Source organism: Eupeodes corollae, chromosome 3, assembly GCF_945859685.1.
Source record: "Eupeodes corollae chromosome 3, idEupCoro1.1, whole genome shotgun sequence".
Taxonomy (NCBI): domain Eukaryota; kingdom Metazoa; phylum Arthropoda; class Insecta; order Diptera; family Syrphidae; genus Eupeodes; species Eupeodes corollae.
The window spans coordinates 123065596-123083602 of record NC_079149.1 but is presented as its reverse complement, the minus strand read 5'-3'; the positions used below and the strand labels follow the sequence as shown (position 1 = coordinate 123083602).

The 18007-nt window shown below is 31.2% G+C and overlaps 2 protein-coding genes across 5 annotated transcripts; both read right to left on the bottom strand.

Moving 5' to 3' along the window:
• Nucleotides 1–144: 144 nt before the first annotated feature.
• On the bottom strand, nt 145–2287 carry LOC129949862 (putative gustatory receptor 28a). Its single transcript, XM_056061550.1, has 4 exons — nt 1613–2287; nt 727–1158; nt 508–666; nt 145–447 (listed from the first exon to the last, which is right to left on the bottom strand). Exons 1-4 carry the CDS (start codon nt 2267–2269, stop codon nt 337–339), a joined length of 1359 nt encoding a protein of 452 aa, XP_055917525.1. The 5' UTR covers nt 2270–2287; the 3' UTR covers nt 145–336.
• Nucleotides 2288–3997: 1710 nt separating this feature from the next.
• On the bottom strand, nt 3998–17369 carry LOC129949863 (putative gustatory receptor 28b). 4 transcript variants are annotated; one of them, XM_056061552.1, is made up of 4 exons: nt 16703–17369; nt 4557–4958; nt 4332–4490; nt 3998–4264 (listed from the first exon to the last, which is right to left on the bottom strand). In XM_056061552.1, the coding sequence occupies exons 1-4, from the start codon at nt 17342–17344 to the stop codon at nt 4124–4126; spliced, it is 1344 nt and encodes a 447-aa protein (XP_055917527.1). In that variant the 5' UTR covers nt 17345–17369; the 3' UTR covers nt 3998–4123. The 4 variants fall into 4 exon arrangements, with proteins under 4 accessions (XP_055917527.1, XP_055917526.1, XP_055917528.1 ...); XM_056061551.1 differs by lacking the exon at nt 16703–17369 and adding an exon at nt 13628–14323; XM_056061553.1 differs by lacking the exon at nt 16703–17369 and adding an exon at nt 11694–12369.
• Nucleotides 17370–18007: the final 638 nt, after the last annotated feature.

Genomic DNA, 18007 nt, shown 5'->3' with positions numbered 1-18007 from the left:
GTGTGCTGGGTAATACAGCCTCTGACATATATAAATGTTGACAGTTTCTGCCAAAAACAGCACGAAAAAAACTAAAATTGTGAAATTTGTGTGCATATTTTAAATCGTTTTTAAACAGGGATAATAAAACGCAAATTTTAATTTATATACAATAATTTTATAAGATGTAATACACCATACATTCCTTTGTTAAACTAATATGAAATTACAACTTCCATGATACAGCAGGCATGTTTATTTATTTGTTTACTTTGTTTCTTAGTTTGATGTTAAACTTTAATGATGTGCTTTTATGACAGATGTGTAATCGATGAAAGTTTAGGCATTTAATTTGTTTCAGATGTAATTTGCACTGCAATTACCACCTTTTTTGGAGTCCTCGTGAAAAACTGTCGTCGAACGAAATTGTATGAGAATAATAAGGTAACAAGTTGCAGTTCCAGAAATCTAACGAAAAAGATTGTTTTATTAAAAATGTTGATCCCTTTTATTTTAGCAAAATCTTACAGTAAATATCAAAGTTCGATCCAAATTAAATAGGCCCGCTCCTGTAAAGCAAACTTTCCTATGAGCCAATTGCATTGATAGTCTTACAAGTCTCTCACGCAATTCTAAATTTTCTGTCGCGTTTAATAGTTTCGAAACCAATGCTGCACTTTTACGACTCTAAAAAAAACTCACACGTTACAAAAGTCTATCATTTTTTTTGGTACACATAATACTTGCCTCCTTTATTGTACTACTACTTCCTTCAACTATTGCCAAAATAATTATAACATACCATAACATTTGAATTAGAAAGAATGCAAAAAATTCATGAGCTTCAAAATATTCCAAGCGATTTGGATTCAACATAACTTCCAAAATATAATAATCATCAAATAGTATAAACATAAAGGATATGCCAACAATGGCTACCAAAGGATATGTAAAGTATTCTTCAATTATAATGCAAATGTCACATAAAAGATTGTGAATATTGGTGACTTCCTTAAGAGATTGACAGGGATTTCGTAGTATTAAGGAATCCATGGTGTAACGTTTTGAAGGTGTTTTTCTTCTTCTATCAGCACCGTTGTCACTGTGCACCGAATGAATGGGTAACAATTCGGTTCTATTATTCTGTTCGGTTTCATTTTTCAGCATATCTTTAAGTATCTAAAAAAAAAATAAGAATTTAACACTTAAAGTTGTGCTAAGTAGGAACAAATATTTGCATATTTCTTGACAGTGAGACACTTAAGCAGATATTTTAAAAAATATTACAATACAAATGGAAAATTGACATTTCTCAATTTTCCCGGATTTGACATTTATAAGGATGCATTCAATAGTTCTCGAAAATGAAGTTTGAGTACTTTTCAATATTTACGTTACGTGACATACTATAAACATCGTTACTTTAGATAGAACACATTTGGCGTGTCCCAAAAAAGAAAACTAATTTTGCTATCGATTTTAAATTATAACATTTTTCAAATGGTGTCATTTAAAAGTAGATTATAGTAATTATTAAAGTGTTCTCACTGCACAAAATATAGATTATAAGTAACAATTCAATGAAGTGCAACTTAAATCAAAATGTATGTACAAATTCTCAAATTGTACTCACGTTATTCAACATCGAAAAACGACTCTTCACCAAATACGTGGTGCACATAAATTTGAACACCATGATCGTAGTATTTATATGTGGCAAAGCAAATGTTGTAAACACCACAAACGATGGCTTAATGCACGCAGATTTCAACAAAAAATAACTGATTATTAAATATCCCAAATTAAATGTCATCATGACAACCGAAATGACAAATGAAAAACACAATATTTTCCGATAATCTAATTTCAATCCCAATCCCACAAAGATCTCATCCACGATAATGTTTTTCTGAATGATTTGAATTAAGCGATGTCGTTTGAATATAGCAAACCCGAAAATACTTAACATAGCAATAACTCCAGCCATCATGAGGGTGATATCACTCAATTCGGTTATTGTAGTCTTGAAAAAATATCCAATAATAGTGTCACCTTCGTTCAATGATAATCCCAAACACAGAGCATAGAATAGAAAATGTCCAAAACTCACGAATAAACCCGGTGCTGAAGTTTGCACTTCTCGCGACGAATGCATTCGAAATGGTGCTAAACCGATTAACGATATGTAAACCAAGGGTCTTATGGACTGATAAATATTATCTGCTTGGGTTAACCGATGCCAACACTTAAGAGCCATTGTCTTAAGGAAGGACCAACAAAGTACATCCATTAGGTACGAATTATGGGAATGAACTAAGTTCAAGATCCTTGACTGAAGGAATACTACCTAAAGTCCATAGATGAACTGACGAAGTAATATTATAAGTTGTAGGTACATAATAATAATTAAATAGATTAAATTGCTGTTTCTATTTTTCGTGCGCTATTATCAAGTTGGTGATGTGATGAAGGTACTCAGAATTGAGGATAAGAATAGTTTTTGTTTGAAAAATTAATTACCTAGATGTTTTATCGAATGAAATACATATTGATACAAGTTCAAGATTTTGATATATTACATTACTTCAGCTCCTTTATGACATGACCTTAAGGGCACATGCACACTAAGCCTTTTATAACAAATGTGGATTGCGATTAATTGTGTTTTTAAAGACTGTTACTCCACTCTCGAAGGATATTATTCACAATTTGTCGGTGTTTGACAACAGGCGCTCTGAACGCATTTTATTCAACTTGTCACGAAATGTTAAGTGTGCATTTACCCTTAGACTTTCAGTTTCTTGTCAACTTAAACTACACATGTTTATGTCCAAAGACCAAAGTATAAAACAATATTCGAAATTAGTTTTATTGTATAATGGATTAAACTGTATGTACGTAAGGACATCAATCAGTTTTGGACATTTTCTATGAAAAACTTAAGAGTTTCATATTTTTGTAATAAGAGTTAACCACCTTTTTTGTTTGCTAACACCTTCAATTATTATAAAAGGTTGTTAATACGTCTTAAGTAGATTATGGGATGGTTGTTAAGTTAATTCTTTTGGGATCTGCTATATCCTTTAAACACATTAAAGAATGTCAATATAGAAGGGAATACATGAGGTATTAAGTTGGTGCCACTTAAGAGAATAATCAATACAATTTTTACTGTTTCTCCCTCTGGCACGCACTTATATGAAGGTAAATATACTTTGGAAAAAGTGCAGTTTAATAATTAGCTCCGAAAAACTTTTAACTTTTAAAAATTCATAATTTAGACAAAAATAAATATGATCAAATATCATGCAAAAAAGGTGTCATCGAAGAACTTAATTTAAGATCTGTTTCCCTTACCTTAAGTTTATGCACATATACAAGATCTCAGAGATTCCTGTATTTTCAGAAATATAAACAACATTTCTCATACAAATTTCTCACTTTTGCTGTGAGAAATATAAGGATAAAATTTGTATGACATGATTTCCCAAATATTCTTCATCACTCTTCAAAAAGAAGAAAGGAAATACAAAATCTAATATGACTGCTAGGTGAAAATAAATAGTGAATTTTATTTATGTTTCATTTTCATGATATGTCAATATAGCTGAGAAAATCTCAGAAATCCTAGAAACATAAACTGGCCAAATGTCAACTCTTGAGGTGAATCAATTTGACGTTCCTTTACTGTATCTATCTCATTTAAAAAAATTTCTCTGCCTTACTTGTCTATCTCTCATCAAGGTAGAAACCTCAAATATAGAGATCTCTCAAATACGAGTGTCTGTCAACTTCAAAGTGTCAAAAATTAAATATGTCAGTAATTAAGTCTATGTCTATGATACGAGACATTTTTTAAGATTTTTTCTCTATATAACTAATTTTAAGACAAAATTTTGCTAACAAATAACAACAGATTAAATATTGACATTTGACAGTTAAAGCTTGAGGAAGGGGACTGTTAATAATTTAAAGACACACATATGTACAAATCACTAAAACAAAATCAGCTTTTATCTACGAAAATAAATTTGCAACTTTATTAAAATATATAATAACATTATTATTCTGATTTGATAAATAAGACACTAATTGGATAGAGAATTCAGATGACAATTTCGTGTGCTTTGCATATATACTATATTTAATTATTTGGGGCGATTGTTGCATTGCCAATAGCTGTAATATTTCCATTTTGCCCAAAACTACACGGTACAGATCCATTTGGTGCGCTTGAAGTGAATTGTAGTAAAATTATCAAATAAGTTGTCAGTGCTCCAGATATCTGTCAAAAGAAAGCCACCGTTTGAATAGGAACCCAACGAAATAAAACTAAAAATATAAAAACTTACCGTAAAATAAAGTGTCCTATCAATATTAAAAAGTCCAGCTGCAGTAAAATTAATTTTCAAATGCATCAATTGCATTGAGAATTGTTGTAATTTCTCTTTGACATCTGGGCTTTTTGCTTTGTTCAATAGACCATGGACAATACCACCAGTTTGTTCACTCTTAAATACATCATACAAACATTCTTTGATTATTTCAAGAGAATCATTTGTTTAACTCAAAACTACCTTTTTTATAGCTCGATTACTTCCCTCCACAATCGATATAATAGCAATTAGATATAAAATCATCTGACACGAAAAGAACGTAACAAATTCAACAGTTTTAAATTTACTTTCACGTTTTGATTTTCCCAGCAGAGTTTCCAAAACATAATATGCATCAAAGACAATTATTAAAAACGCTATCGAGATTATTGTGAGCAGTTGATAGGTAAAATATTTGTTAGCTGTCGAAGCTGCTTCACAGATGAGATGATGGATTTCCATGGACTCGTGAATGATTTCACAGGGATTCTTTGTGACAATTGTGTACATTGAGAATGAATCAAGACAGTTTAGTGATCGGCTTTTTGCGGAAATCGAACGGATCTTGCGGTTTTCCCATTGATTGGATAAGTTTTTGAGAACCTGTAAAGAAAGAGAAAGGGAAGATTTAAAACATATTTCAAATTTAAGTTTTTAACTAACAAATTCAATAATTGTTGGCTACTCTTTCAGTTTTTATTTGAACGGAAATGACTTTAATGAGAAAATTTGTTTTAAATTTACCTAAAAAGGGGAAATTAAACAAATCTCAAACATTAAAAACATGTGTTTATTTAATCCACAGTCGGCCAGTTAACCTTATGTTAGCAGAAATTTGATTTTAATCTATTTAAATGAATACTAGGTCCGTTTGGTAAAGTACAATTTTCAACAGGTTTTACTTGTTTGGTGTTTTTGACAGAAAAATGTAAAACTTTGTGGATTTTTGAACAAAAATTGATCACACAAACAGACATACTTAGTTGAGGGCGTTGACGTTGGACACTATGAAGTTGGCTCATTTTGACATTTCATCTTTGTGTCCCTTCACACATTCTATCAATTTAAATTCTTTTATAAACTTGACATAACTTTGAAGGAATAAAAACAGAAATGAAAAATAATCGAAGAGGCCACATATTTTATCGCAAAGTTAAGACATGCCAAATTATAACAGTTTTACTAAATGTTTAAAATTCAGTAAGATGAAAATCGTGAAATCATTTGCAGGATCATAAGAACAAACAATACTTGAAACATCCATTTTTTATGATTAACAAGCTCATTCTTTCAAGAACCCAGATTTGTGTCTAGAATCCTCCCGAGGTACATTGATCTCGATTTGTCTGTGAAGAGTATTTGACATATATCAGCTATGAAATGTAATGTCTTGAGTGACAATTATTTAGTTAATACAGATAACTTTGCAATGCATAACTCAAACGGATAAAATTAAACAAAGAATACGTCTATTTTATGATTTAGAAACAAAAATATATACCTTATGTAGACAAGTTAAATATTCCGTGATCTTTTGTGTTATAGATGTAAAAACAATCGATATGCTAGTCAGCAATAAACACGGACAGAAAAATGCAAATTTTCCAAACAACTCAGGGTTAATGTCGTATCTCGTAAATAATCCATAATTACTTACTAATATAAAAGTTAAATTCAAAATTATTAAAATCATCATATGTCGTGTTAACAACATCACTGAACGTTTATTATTCAAACTTATTCCAATTCCAATACACCCATTTTCGATAATTGACAGTAAAATGACACATTTTGTGAGTGCATCTCTTTCCAAGATGGCAACAATTATTGCAGTTGTCAATCCATACATGCCATTTGTCTTTTGCATTCCATCAGCAATTTTTGAAACTTCACTTTGAAAAAAATATGACATAACAGAATTTTGACTGAACAATACTTTGTAAAAAACGAATGTGTAGGAAATGAAACGAATTATCATATTTGCAATTGCAAAATATGACGTTTTAACCGTCCGGTTTCCAAATGAACCATAAATATTAATCGGTATGGTTCCATAGAGTGTGGAAATCATGAAAACTGGATGGAGTGTTGCATAAACATCCTGAGGATTTGTGATATCCTGGTAACGAGCTTTTATCCAGCGTAGAACTTTCCACATTACGAGTAAGTATTGTCAAGGAAGAAGTTAAGAAATGACTAAATTAGACTTTTTTTTGGAGTTACCATTATAGATATATGTACGAGTAGGTGTGGTAACATGAGGGTGCGTTTCGTATATGATAGTAAATCAAATTTCATCAATGCGTTTGTGGTATGAATGGATGGTAATTTAAATAAATAATCAAGCATATCATTTCCATAATGAATAAAAAAGGTATAGATATGCCTTCAATTAAATAAATTAATCCCCTTAAGAATGATAATTAGGACTTCTTGTCCAATTGCTCACGCACTCAAAAATACCAAATGATTTTATTGCTTCATTCAAATTGAAATTAAATAAAGACATTGGTCACATAGTTCAATAAAAGTTCTTCAAATATCTCTTCTCAAGGATTCAAATTAGAAAAATTCTTCAAACACATACCTGATTTAAGGATTCCATATATTGGCTTATCATGAACAAGAAAGAAACAAACATCATCCCAATAGACGTTAGCAAGAAGCCAGGTGAAAAAAATGCGAAGCATTCGGCACAATGTGGCCATATTCCGTTTCGTACTAAGATTCCAAAAACCGTGTAGAGCAGATAAATAATATTTAAGACACATGGCCAAAACATCAAAGTCCATATCATCAACATAGTTCTCATATACCTCGAGTTGATCCCAATCAATTTCATTTGATAATCGGTTTTAGCCAAGGCATCAATACAAGATCTTAGTTCTTCCTTTTTCACCATAGCTATAAGGAGCGATTGCATGGATCCAAACATTCCGTTGAATTTTTGCAACAAATTACCAAGTTCAGTGAGTGGGGTTAGGAAAAAATACGAAAGTATACATTTGCTCCAACAAAATGCAAAAATGAATATTAATAAAAGTGAAACAACTCGAATTGTCATGTATATGTTGATGAATGTTGAACTTTCAAGACGATGACGGCGGCCTTGGTGGTGGAGGTTCTGAGTGCTCTGAATCGTGAAAGGCATAGTTCCGAGAACCAAGGATATGGCAAATAATGGTTGCAATATTGCGTACACATCCCGGGGATTTCTTATGTCCTTGATAAAATTTAAAATACACTTTCGCATCGTGCAAGCAAGGAAAACTTACTAAACTAGCAGACTAAGTTGTATTGATAAGGACAATAAGGAAATTATTAAGTGCTGTGAATAGGTCCTAGCTTTTAGCATGGCAATTACTTAAATGAACGTGAACAAAGTTTATTAATTGAAAAAGTACTGATTAAAACAAATATTAATGTGCATTACAATTTTAAAATTAATTTTACGCATTTGAATATGGAGACAGTTAATACTTATTTGCTTGGAGTGTTGATTTTATTTAGATCGAAACCTGCTAATAGATTGAATTTAAATTATGAAAATTTCTCTGAAATAGTATAAATTAGTATTTATTTTCAATTTGTTATTATTTATTTCAATATCTAGACTTTATTAGTGAAGTTATTAGGTTAAAAAAGCTTATTTTGTATACTTAAAATTAAATTGCTTAAAAATCATCAATTTTGGAATCATATGAAAAAAAATAGAAATCATGGTTATTTATGAAAATAAAACGTTGCAAAATTTTAAAGTCCAATTATATTTACTATTCGTATGACTTTATACAAAACAATACGGAATTTATGTTAAGAACGAAATTTTTAAAAATAAACTTTATCAAAACCAATTATCAGTCGTCAACAAATTTAATTTTAAAAATGCTCTTTGGTTGCAAATCTGGACATTTGACACCTATTTATGGTCTATGGTGTTTACCAAGGTTCCATTAATGTTGGAACGACCAACTTCAGCGGGCGGTGAAAATAATGGTAAACTCTGAAAAATCTTTGAATTCAAACTGAACGAGTTTCGTGAAATACAACGAAAAACAATTTTTTTTTGAAATGATTATCTCACAATGAAGACCTATGAATTTTATTTCTATAAGTGAAGAAACAAATAAAAACGTTTATAATGTTGATGCAGCATCTTCAGTCTTTTAAACTAAATTAGGATTATAAACATTGGCAATTTATTAAATTAAAAGTATCTTCTTAATTTAAAGTATCATATTAAAGTGGGATCCGCTTATGAGCTTAAGAAAAATACACATATCCCAACCAACAACCAATTACATTCCACTTAAGCCTTAAGCAAAATTAGAATTAGTGAGCTAACAGAACTTCTGCAGTTACGGCCCCTTGGCCGTTTTCACCAATAAAATGACATTTTAATATCGGACTTTGTCTACCAAAATATAGAGTTTTTAAATTAGAGCGGGTAGATTTTCGTGGCATCCATTTTGTTTTGGTGACATCTGCCAAATCTTTTGTTTATTATTCAGTTGTTTACGCCAAATCATCATAGCAAGTTTCACGATTCAGCAACACGGTAAAATGATAAAAATTTATTATCAAAATGAGTGTTCGTAAACGCAAACGTTGCGCGCATTGCGTCCATTTTACGATAGACGTGTGGCCCTTGACAGTCGGCTCTTCAACACATTTGGTGGCTAGATTTAAGACAACCAGTTCAGTAAACAATCAGCCAACACTCGTACGTTCAAGGAAATCAAGATCGGCTGAGAACATCGCAGCGGTCCGTAAAAGTGAACAGCAGAGCCCGAGTCCCGAGGCAGTCTATTCCTCACCGTGGGCAAGAACTCGGCCTTTCACAGACTTCAACTTGGCGATTCTTGCGTCAAGACTTATATACCTATATCTGTAGAAAATCCAACTGACCCAGGAGCTCAAAGTTCATGACAACGCCATTTCTTCATTGACTGGACATCGAATTGTTTGGAAGAAGATCCCAATTTTGGCCGAAAAATCATCTTTAGTGACGAGGCGCATTCTTGGATGAATGACTGTGTTAACAAACAAAATTGCCTTATATGGGACGACATCAACCCACGCGAGGTTCACCAGGTGATAATGCATTCCTAAAAAAGTCACCTTTAGGTGTGGATTTTGGGCTGGTGCGCCGGAGTAATTGATCCGTACTTTTTTGAAAACTTAGTGAGGCGTTCACTGTCAACATTGAGCGCCTAGACGACATGTGGTTGCAGCAGGATGGTGCTACGTGCCACACAGCAAACGCCATGACATCTACCTGCCTTATTGAAAAATCATTACAATCACTTTAAATATATGTACTCTTAATGAAACGTGTTCAAAGAGTTCAGAGTTGAATGCTGTACGCAAGCATTAGAATCTTCATCTTCTATTGCTTCAAAAAAATTAATTTAATTCTTGTTTTATTATAATTGATTGCTCTACATTAATTCAATTTTTTAATCTTATTTCTTTTTTCTGTAAAAGAAAATGACAAGCAAATTAACAAATGTCAAATAGTGACACTAAGCTAAGTGCTAAGTTGTGTTTTAAAAATATATCTGACCACTCAGAATACACTTTTTTTAGAGCTTGTCCTAGGTATGATCGTTTTCCTCGAACTCTGTTAAGAACTCTTTTCTAAGCTAAAAAATAAAATGCCTGTAAAACTTAAAATTGAGCGATAAACCGTTTACGCTTATAACAAAATCGAAATTTATTAAAATATTTACTTTTAGTGTGGCCTTAGCTTAAAAGTTTAATACTACTTTTATATAATATTTGTTGACACTATATTTGAGTATAAGTCACATTTATTTAATTTCCAGCATCTTACGACACTTCCAAGTTGATATTGAAAAGTCAAAAAACAAGGTGTTAATTTCAACTGTTTTCGGCGTGTTCAGATAAATGGCGTTTTATGAATTGATGTTTTTAAGTTGTTTCACATAATAATATTTTCATACACCATATTTATTTAAAAAAAAAAATATTAAAGCATCTTTGAATATGTACGTACCTTATTCATCGTTTCTAAATACTCGCTTATAATGTAGACAAAACACACAAACATCATACTAATCGACGTCAATACTAAGCACGGTGAAAAGAATGCCACACATTCAACCGTATAAGGCCATATTCCATTTCGTATCAAAATTCCAAAAACCGTATAAGTCATATAAATACAATTCAAAAAACCCGGCGGAAACATCAAAATCCATATTATCACTGTAGTTCGCATATATTTCGAACTAAGTCGATTATATTTACAGCGAAAATCAATGTCCGCCAAAGCATAGATGCAATCTTTCAAATCATCCCTTTTCCACATGCCAATTATTAGGCAGAGTAAAGTTCCAGCCATCCCATTGACTTTTTGTAACATGTCACTTAATTTTGACATGGGATTTAAAAAGAAGTACGACAATATAAATTCGCAACACATAAATGAAAAAATAAAACATATCGAAAGTACAGTAATTCGAAGTGTCAACAAAAATTTGATGTTAGTTGATGTTTCAAGATGGCGGCGGTGACTTCTTAAATCGCCCTGAATTGTTAGAGGCATTATTCCGAGAATTAGAGATATAACAAATAATGGTTGTAAGGTGGAGTAAACATTTTGAGGATTTGCTATGTCTTTGAGTATATTCGAAATAAACGTCCACATGGTAAAAGAAATAAGAACTGACTAGCAAGTGTGCTGAATGAATTCTTTTACAAAAATGGTGGTTTTTGGATTTATAAAAAAGTAATTCAACTGTAACGAAACAATTACTTAATTGCTTATTGGTTTACCGCCATAAAGAATCAAGCTTCATACTTGAACTTATCTCCATTAAATCTTAACAAGATGACTAGCTGTCATAACAGAATTTGACGTTTAACCGACATTTTGTGTCCATTCATGAAAAAAGACATCCAATTTAATGCCAATTACATTAATTGAAATGTTTATTTATTGGTTTTATTATAAACTAATAAATTTGTCGATAGAAATCAGAATATTGTTAAACATGACAGTTCATTTGCTTCCGGATTCGAATTTATGAAAAAAGGGTGTTCTTAAATTTATTCGGGACTCCATTCGCAAAGTAAGGTATCGGTAACTAATCAAAAATAGAATTTGATAGCTGACAGTTATCACAATCTTTAAAATGGTGTATTATTTTAAAATCAATGGAAGTTTGGCGTATAAAGTTTGAAGATTACAAATTTGGGGAACTGGGTAAAACTTAACGAAAGAATTGTTTTTAATGAAATGCAGTTAAAAACGACTAAGAAATACAAGCTTTCTCTAAAATAGGTACTTCAAAACATTTGTTGATACATTACCTTATTAACCATTCGAAATCGCTGCTTCAACCTCACCATACAAGCTGTAAACAACGTTACAACAGCCAACAGAAATACATGTGGCGAGAAGAACGAAACATTTGCTGCCAAGGATGACCAAATTCCATTTTTGAACAGAAGTCCAAAACTACTCAAAATATATAACAAATTCAATCCCAGAACAGCTACAATTTGAGCATGAACATGCCTCTGGGCATAACGATAGTTCAAACTCACACCCAAATCCAACAATTTAACATCAACTTTTGCCATCGTATGCAACAGACGAATTATTTTCTTCTTCTCAATCAATGACATTCCGATTAGAGTGACCATCCCGAACATTCCGATAAACGTTTGCAAGGTATTGCCTATTCTTGAGATTTCAGTTTGAAAGAAATACGCCACAATTGATTCGTTTTTTACAAATGCATACAAAAAACAAAACATAAATAGCGTCAAATGGATACCAGCATTCAAAAACCCAAAATAACTAACGCGTATTTGACGTTTCCCGGGAGTGCCTTTTATCAAAAATGGTGTAAGGCCCATGACAAAGAGAATTATAAATAAAGTCTTTATCGATCCATATGAATCGGTAGGACTAAAAAGTTCCTTCCAAAAAGCAGAGCACATTTTTTAAAAAGTAGAAATATGAATTCCGAGGTCACGACGCGTGTTTATTTTCTCAACTGAAGCTATTCCGGTGATTAAGGATACGTTTTATATGAAAGTTTTCGATTGATCCGTATTTGTATTACAGGTAATTGCAAAACAGTGTGAGCTTCAATTGACAACTTTAATGGACTTCAATTTAGAAAAGCAATCATAATTCATATATTTATTGTGCACCTATTAATTTATAATAATTCGTTGAGAGGATATCAAAGTTTAAGCGTCAATAACTTGTCTTAAAGTTCATGAATAATAAAGTTTTCTTGGTACCATTTTGTTGACCTGGGAGTGTTAGAAAGAAACATATAATGTCCATACTAATACTCGTATAAAAAAAAACACGGGAGGAACAAATTGAAGTATAACAATGTCCAAATTAAATTCAATCAACTAATTGAATATATAAAGTTATGACAAGCAATTATACTCCTGGAGGGATGAAAGGTGAAAGTGAAAGTAATTGACCTTTTGTTAGCTATTTGTGGGAATCACCAACCAGTCACATTTATTTGTTGGAATCACTAACCATTACAAGCGTGTATAAAAATAGAAGCACTTAGGATTTGTATTTTGGTTTTGACGAAAGATAATTTTAAGGAGTTCTTATATTAAGCCGTGTTCTCATAAACTTTGTATTTGAATCGTGAAATATTATGTGAAAATAAAATGTTTCGCAATTTTATTCCACAAATACTCAATAAAAAAAATTATTCAATTTATGAACTGTCAAAATCAACTTATAAGGAGACAAATATGATTGATTTAAAATATGATTATTAGCAAGACAGACTTCAAAATGATTAACATCAATTTAAATACCGTTAAAGGATTTATGATCTGTGAATAACAAATGTATGCATACACATTTTGACGGTTCATAAGAATTACTGTTCAGCTATTAAAGTACACATAATTACTTTCCATTTTCGTTCTGTAATGAATATTTTACATAAGTTAAAAAAAAAATATTTAAGGAAAGTATTATAATATTTTTTTGAAGGTCATTTGAGCACTACTCCCTTTTGATTGATTTTGATGCGCCATGAAGTTGTGAATTGTGAATTTATTCCTGAGACTTCGCAGAGAAAAAACATAAGAATAATTTTCCAAACCTTATTAAATTTCAACTATTAGTTTGACGTGACTGCAAGATTTAAGTGTCTTTAAGTTTGTCAAAAAGTCACTTCATTAGGTTGGGGTTTCGTCACTCAAAACAAGCTTTCTTATTATGTTCTGTTTTGTTAGTTCTCACTTCATACCTGATTTAGCATCACGATCCTCATCTCCAACGTCCTTGTAACACAACTATACAAAGACATTGCCACCGACAGCACCGAATGCTGCAGCACAAATGTCACATACAACGCCATAGATGGTCGAATATCCACTGATTTCATCAACTCAAAACATCCCACAATATACACTGAATTCAAAATTAACAAACTTATCATTAATCCATAAGCATATCGATATATTTTACTATAATTTATCTCAACACCAATATCCTTCAATTGATCATCAATAAAACAATATAAAGTCAATACTTTTTCAAGACGATGTTTTGGTACAATGGCTGATATATAAATTACAGTTACACCAATAAATCCACTCAAAACTTGCATAAAATCACCAACATATGAAACACGAGTTCGAAAAAAATATCCCACCACAGATTCACAATTATTTACCAACGTTAAAGCATAACACGCTCCATACATAATAATATGAAATAAGGCATTTATGTAGCCGAATACGGAGTTTTTGAGTCTTTTAATTCCATTTGGGTCTTGTTTGATGTAGAAAGGTGTTAAACCTTGGAAGTAGGTGACGTAAAATAACGGTTGAAAACATTCGTGCAATTGATTGGCAGTGAAAAACTGACGGGCCCAACTTCGCAGTGACATACCGCAAAGCGTATTCTATAGACACTGTCTTCTTCGTTAAGATGTGGTCTAGTCAACGGATTTTAATACACTAAGTGAGTGTAACAGCATTTTAAGTTGTCATCATGCAAGTCTGTCCTTTTTGAACGAAGGATACAAATAATTGACATTTCAAGTTCTACAGGTAAACCACGCATATGCAAAATGTATTTACCTCTGTCATCAAAATGTCAACAGGTGGAAGCACCTCAGTTAACATGAATTAGATTATATCTTGTATATGGGAAATAGGAAGTACATACATTTCTATTGAAAAAGGATATGATTCGGAAATTACATAATGATAGGTGTACAATACACATCATAAACGTTGGTCAACACCCACGTGTAAATGATATCCATTTGTTTGTTCTTTTGTTTTTTATTGTTGCCTTTGTTGAAAGTTAATTAATTAAAGAGCGAACAAAAGTAATTAAGGGGGATATTATTTTAGGAAGCTATTTTTTCAATTACTTAAAACAAAGCATAATGATACGATAATTATTATGATTGAAAATATACTTGATTACGTTGTATTACATTAAATGCTAAGTTATATTAATCATCAAAATACATTGCTTATGGTGAACATAAAAAATAATGATTTAATGTTTTTTGAAATCAAATGTAATGTACATATTAGGTCTGAGCCTTAAAACTTTTGTACAGGAATTTACTAGGAGTCAAATTATGAAAAATGATCTTAAGAGTTATTAGCTAAGAAGAACAGGCGCACTATTTCTTATACATAAATTCACCGCAAGGAGCTTTTAAAACTGTCAATTTCTACCCAAATAAATGAATTGGGCTTAGATTCCACAGGGTTATTTTTACCTTTTCCTGGCCTTTGATTTAAAAAATGTAAAATTTTCAAGTACGGGAATGGTTTAGAACTTGAAACACATCATACATTTAGAATAATATTATTTACTTTGTTTTTTCACTCCTAATTTCTATTCAAAAAATTTACATCTATTACATTATTGTTTGCTGAATGGAGCCATTGAAAAGTTTTATATGAACGCATTCTAAAATTGAAGATCTGTTTCTTTCCCATCTCGTATTTGGATACTAAATGAGATAGTTATCCAGAGTTAATGAAATATGAAATGCAATTATTCTTGTCAAATTCTTACTAGCTGTTGCTGAATCGCCTACGAAACAGCAGCGATTTGGAAATGTTTTTAGGTTTATTTAGTTCTCTGTCGGCTACTCACTCGTTTAGCTCCAAGTCTTGATTTTCAAATTCAAATTCAAATGGTGATGTAAAATTTTAAAAATGTCATTTTTAATCATATATATATAATTTACGTTTTGTGATTGTCTTAAGTGCAATATGACTATCACCAAAGTTTCCATTAGAGATTCAGAGCAATTCAATTTGATTGATTTCAGTTCTATACTTTCAAGAAAATAATAAATGAAACCACCTTATATCACTCTTTACTTTTTGTTTAAGGTATTTAGTTTTTCTAGTTCGTAGAATTTATGATTCGAAAAATAAACGTAGAAAACATTCAAGCGATTTTATAAACATCTGGTAACTAATCATATTGAAAAATAAACGTTAAAAATTGTAACTCACCAAACCAATTAACCAATATTTATCTTAAATTATTGGCTGAATCTCTTCCTGATAACATGAAATGAAATAAGCATAATACTTGGGGACTAGTCATAGCTATCATTGGTTTATATCATTGAAACCAATTATTGGAATCTTTTTGACAGGTTGGTTATAGCTTTCATTAAAAATATATGTCATCGAACAAAAATATCCTGATTATAATCAAGGTTATAGTTGATAATTAAAAGTAAAACTTACGCCTGGGAATACAAAGAAAATGAAACGCTTTCGGCAAAGGAACGATTTTATTCCAAAATGTAAATGTGTACTAAATAATCAGCTGTTTATTAAAAACGATTTACATCATAGATATCAAATTTTATATAAAATGGCTAAGAATCAAAAACTCGAAACATTCAGTAATACCTTGTCATCTCATATATTAAGCAGTTTGAAGTTTTAGAAATGTGTATTTCTGTTTTTGTCAAAAGTGACAGTAAGAACACAAATAAATAGAATTATGACATTTAAATCACTGGAAAATGCATCAAAATCAGTTCTAATTAAAGTTAATATTTCTAAACTTGACGAGTCTCTGATGGTCAACTATACAAACTTATAGTAAATTATGATGTAATTAGTTGAGCTTTAATTTATTTTCGTTAAGTTTTTATTTTTGGATTTTAGTTTATTTATTATATTATACCTATAATGCTAAGCAACGTTACTAAAGTAGTTTAAAAATCTCCATGCGTAAAATAAAATTCGAAAATTTAATCTCCATATATTACAAAACCTAAAAATCAATTGCATTTTTTGGAGGATAAATAAATTAATAAACTTACAGCATTCAAAAGATCCAATCTCCGTCTCATCGATTCAACCAGTGACTTAAATATACAAACACCTATAGCCAATCCATTTAATTGCATAAAAACTGTTCCACATAAACACACCGATGGATAAACATCCATTCTACGCAATAAGTAAAAAAATCCGAACGTAAATAAAACATTTATAAAAATAAAAACTCCCAAATTATATATTAATGCACTCAGCACTTGGGAATAATTCTTTTTCCAACCAACTCTCTTGAATCCTTCATCAATGCAAATATGATATTCAAAAACTTTCAACAACAACCATTTATTATAAGTCGAAGACACTTGCACAATAGTTGCCCCCACAATGCCACTTATGCCCAGAATCACGCTTCCAAATCTTGTAACTTCGGTCTTTAGAAAATAACCAATTACAGTTTCATTATGGCAAGCAGTGTAGACATAACATCCAATGTAGATAATGCAGTAGAAAAACGGGATAAAATAACCCATGAACTTGTCCTTGACCAATTTTGTACAACGATATTGAATGACAATGCGAAAAGGTGTCAATCCACAGAGATACGCAACCAAAAGGAGTGGCTGTAAGGACTCTAAATAGCCATTATGCTTTAATCCACTTTTAAATTGCGAATAAAGTGACATAGTTTTGTATAGGTATAGGTGGCGCTGTTGCAGGTGACACGTGAATGGAACGATTAGAAAACAACTACTGAATATTATAAGGATTAAGTGCATAGAAGACCCTTCTTGATTGTTCTACCATTAGATGTGTATTCATTAGATCTAAATCAATTTATGGGTTGTTATTAATAAATCTACAATCCTACTTTTGTCCTCGAAATGCTATTCCCCTAATTAGAATATGAAAAACATTAATGAGTGTCCCTAATCATAATCATAATATACTTGTTTAATAGAGTTTTGCAATTTTGCTGTTTGTAAAACTTGAAAATAATGAAAATTGCAGACTTACCAAGTTCAAAATTTCTAATCTCCATCTTATCAATAGAACCACACACCAAAAAAACACAGAAAATAAACACGATCCATAAATTTGTATGATAAAAGTTATACATAAACGTATATCAAATATTAAATCCATGCTTTTAATTAAACAAACCAAGCCAATGACACAAGCCACAAGAACTGTCACACAAAGTCCGAGCAAAATATATGAATAACGTAGAAAATACACAAAATTTGGAGTAACACCTATTTTTCTCAACCGATTAGTTGATTGATCGAGGCGGGACAACATTTTTCATAATCTTCGATTCGCGATTATACCGTTAATGCAAACAAAGA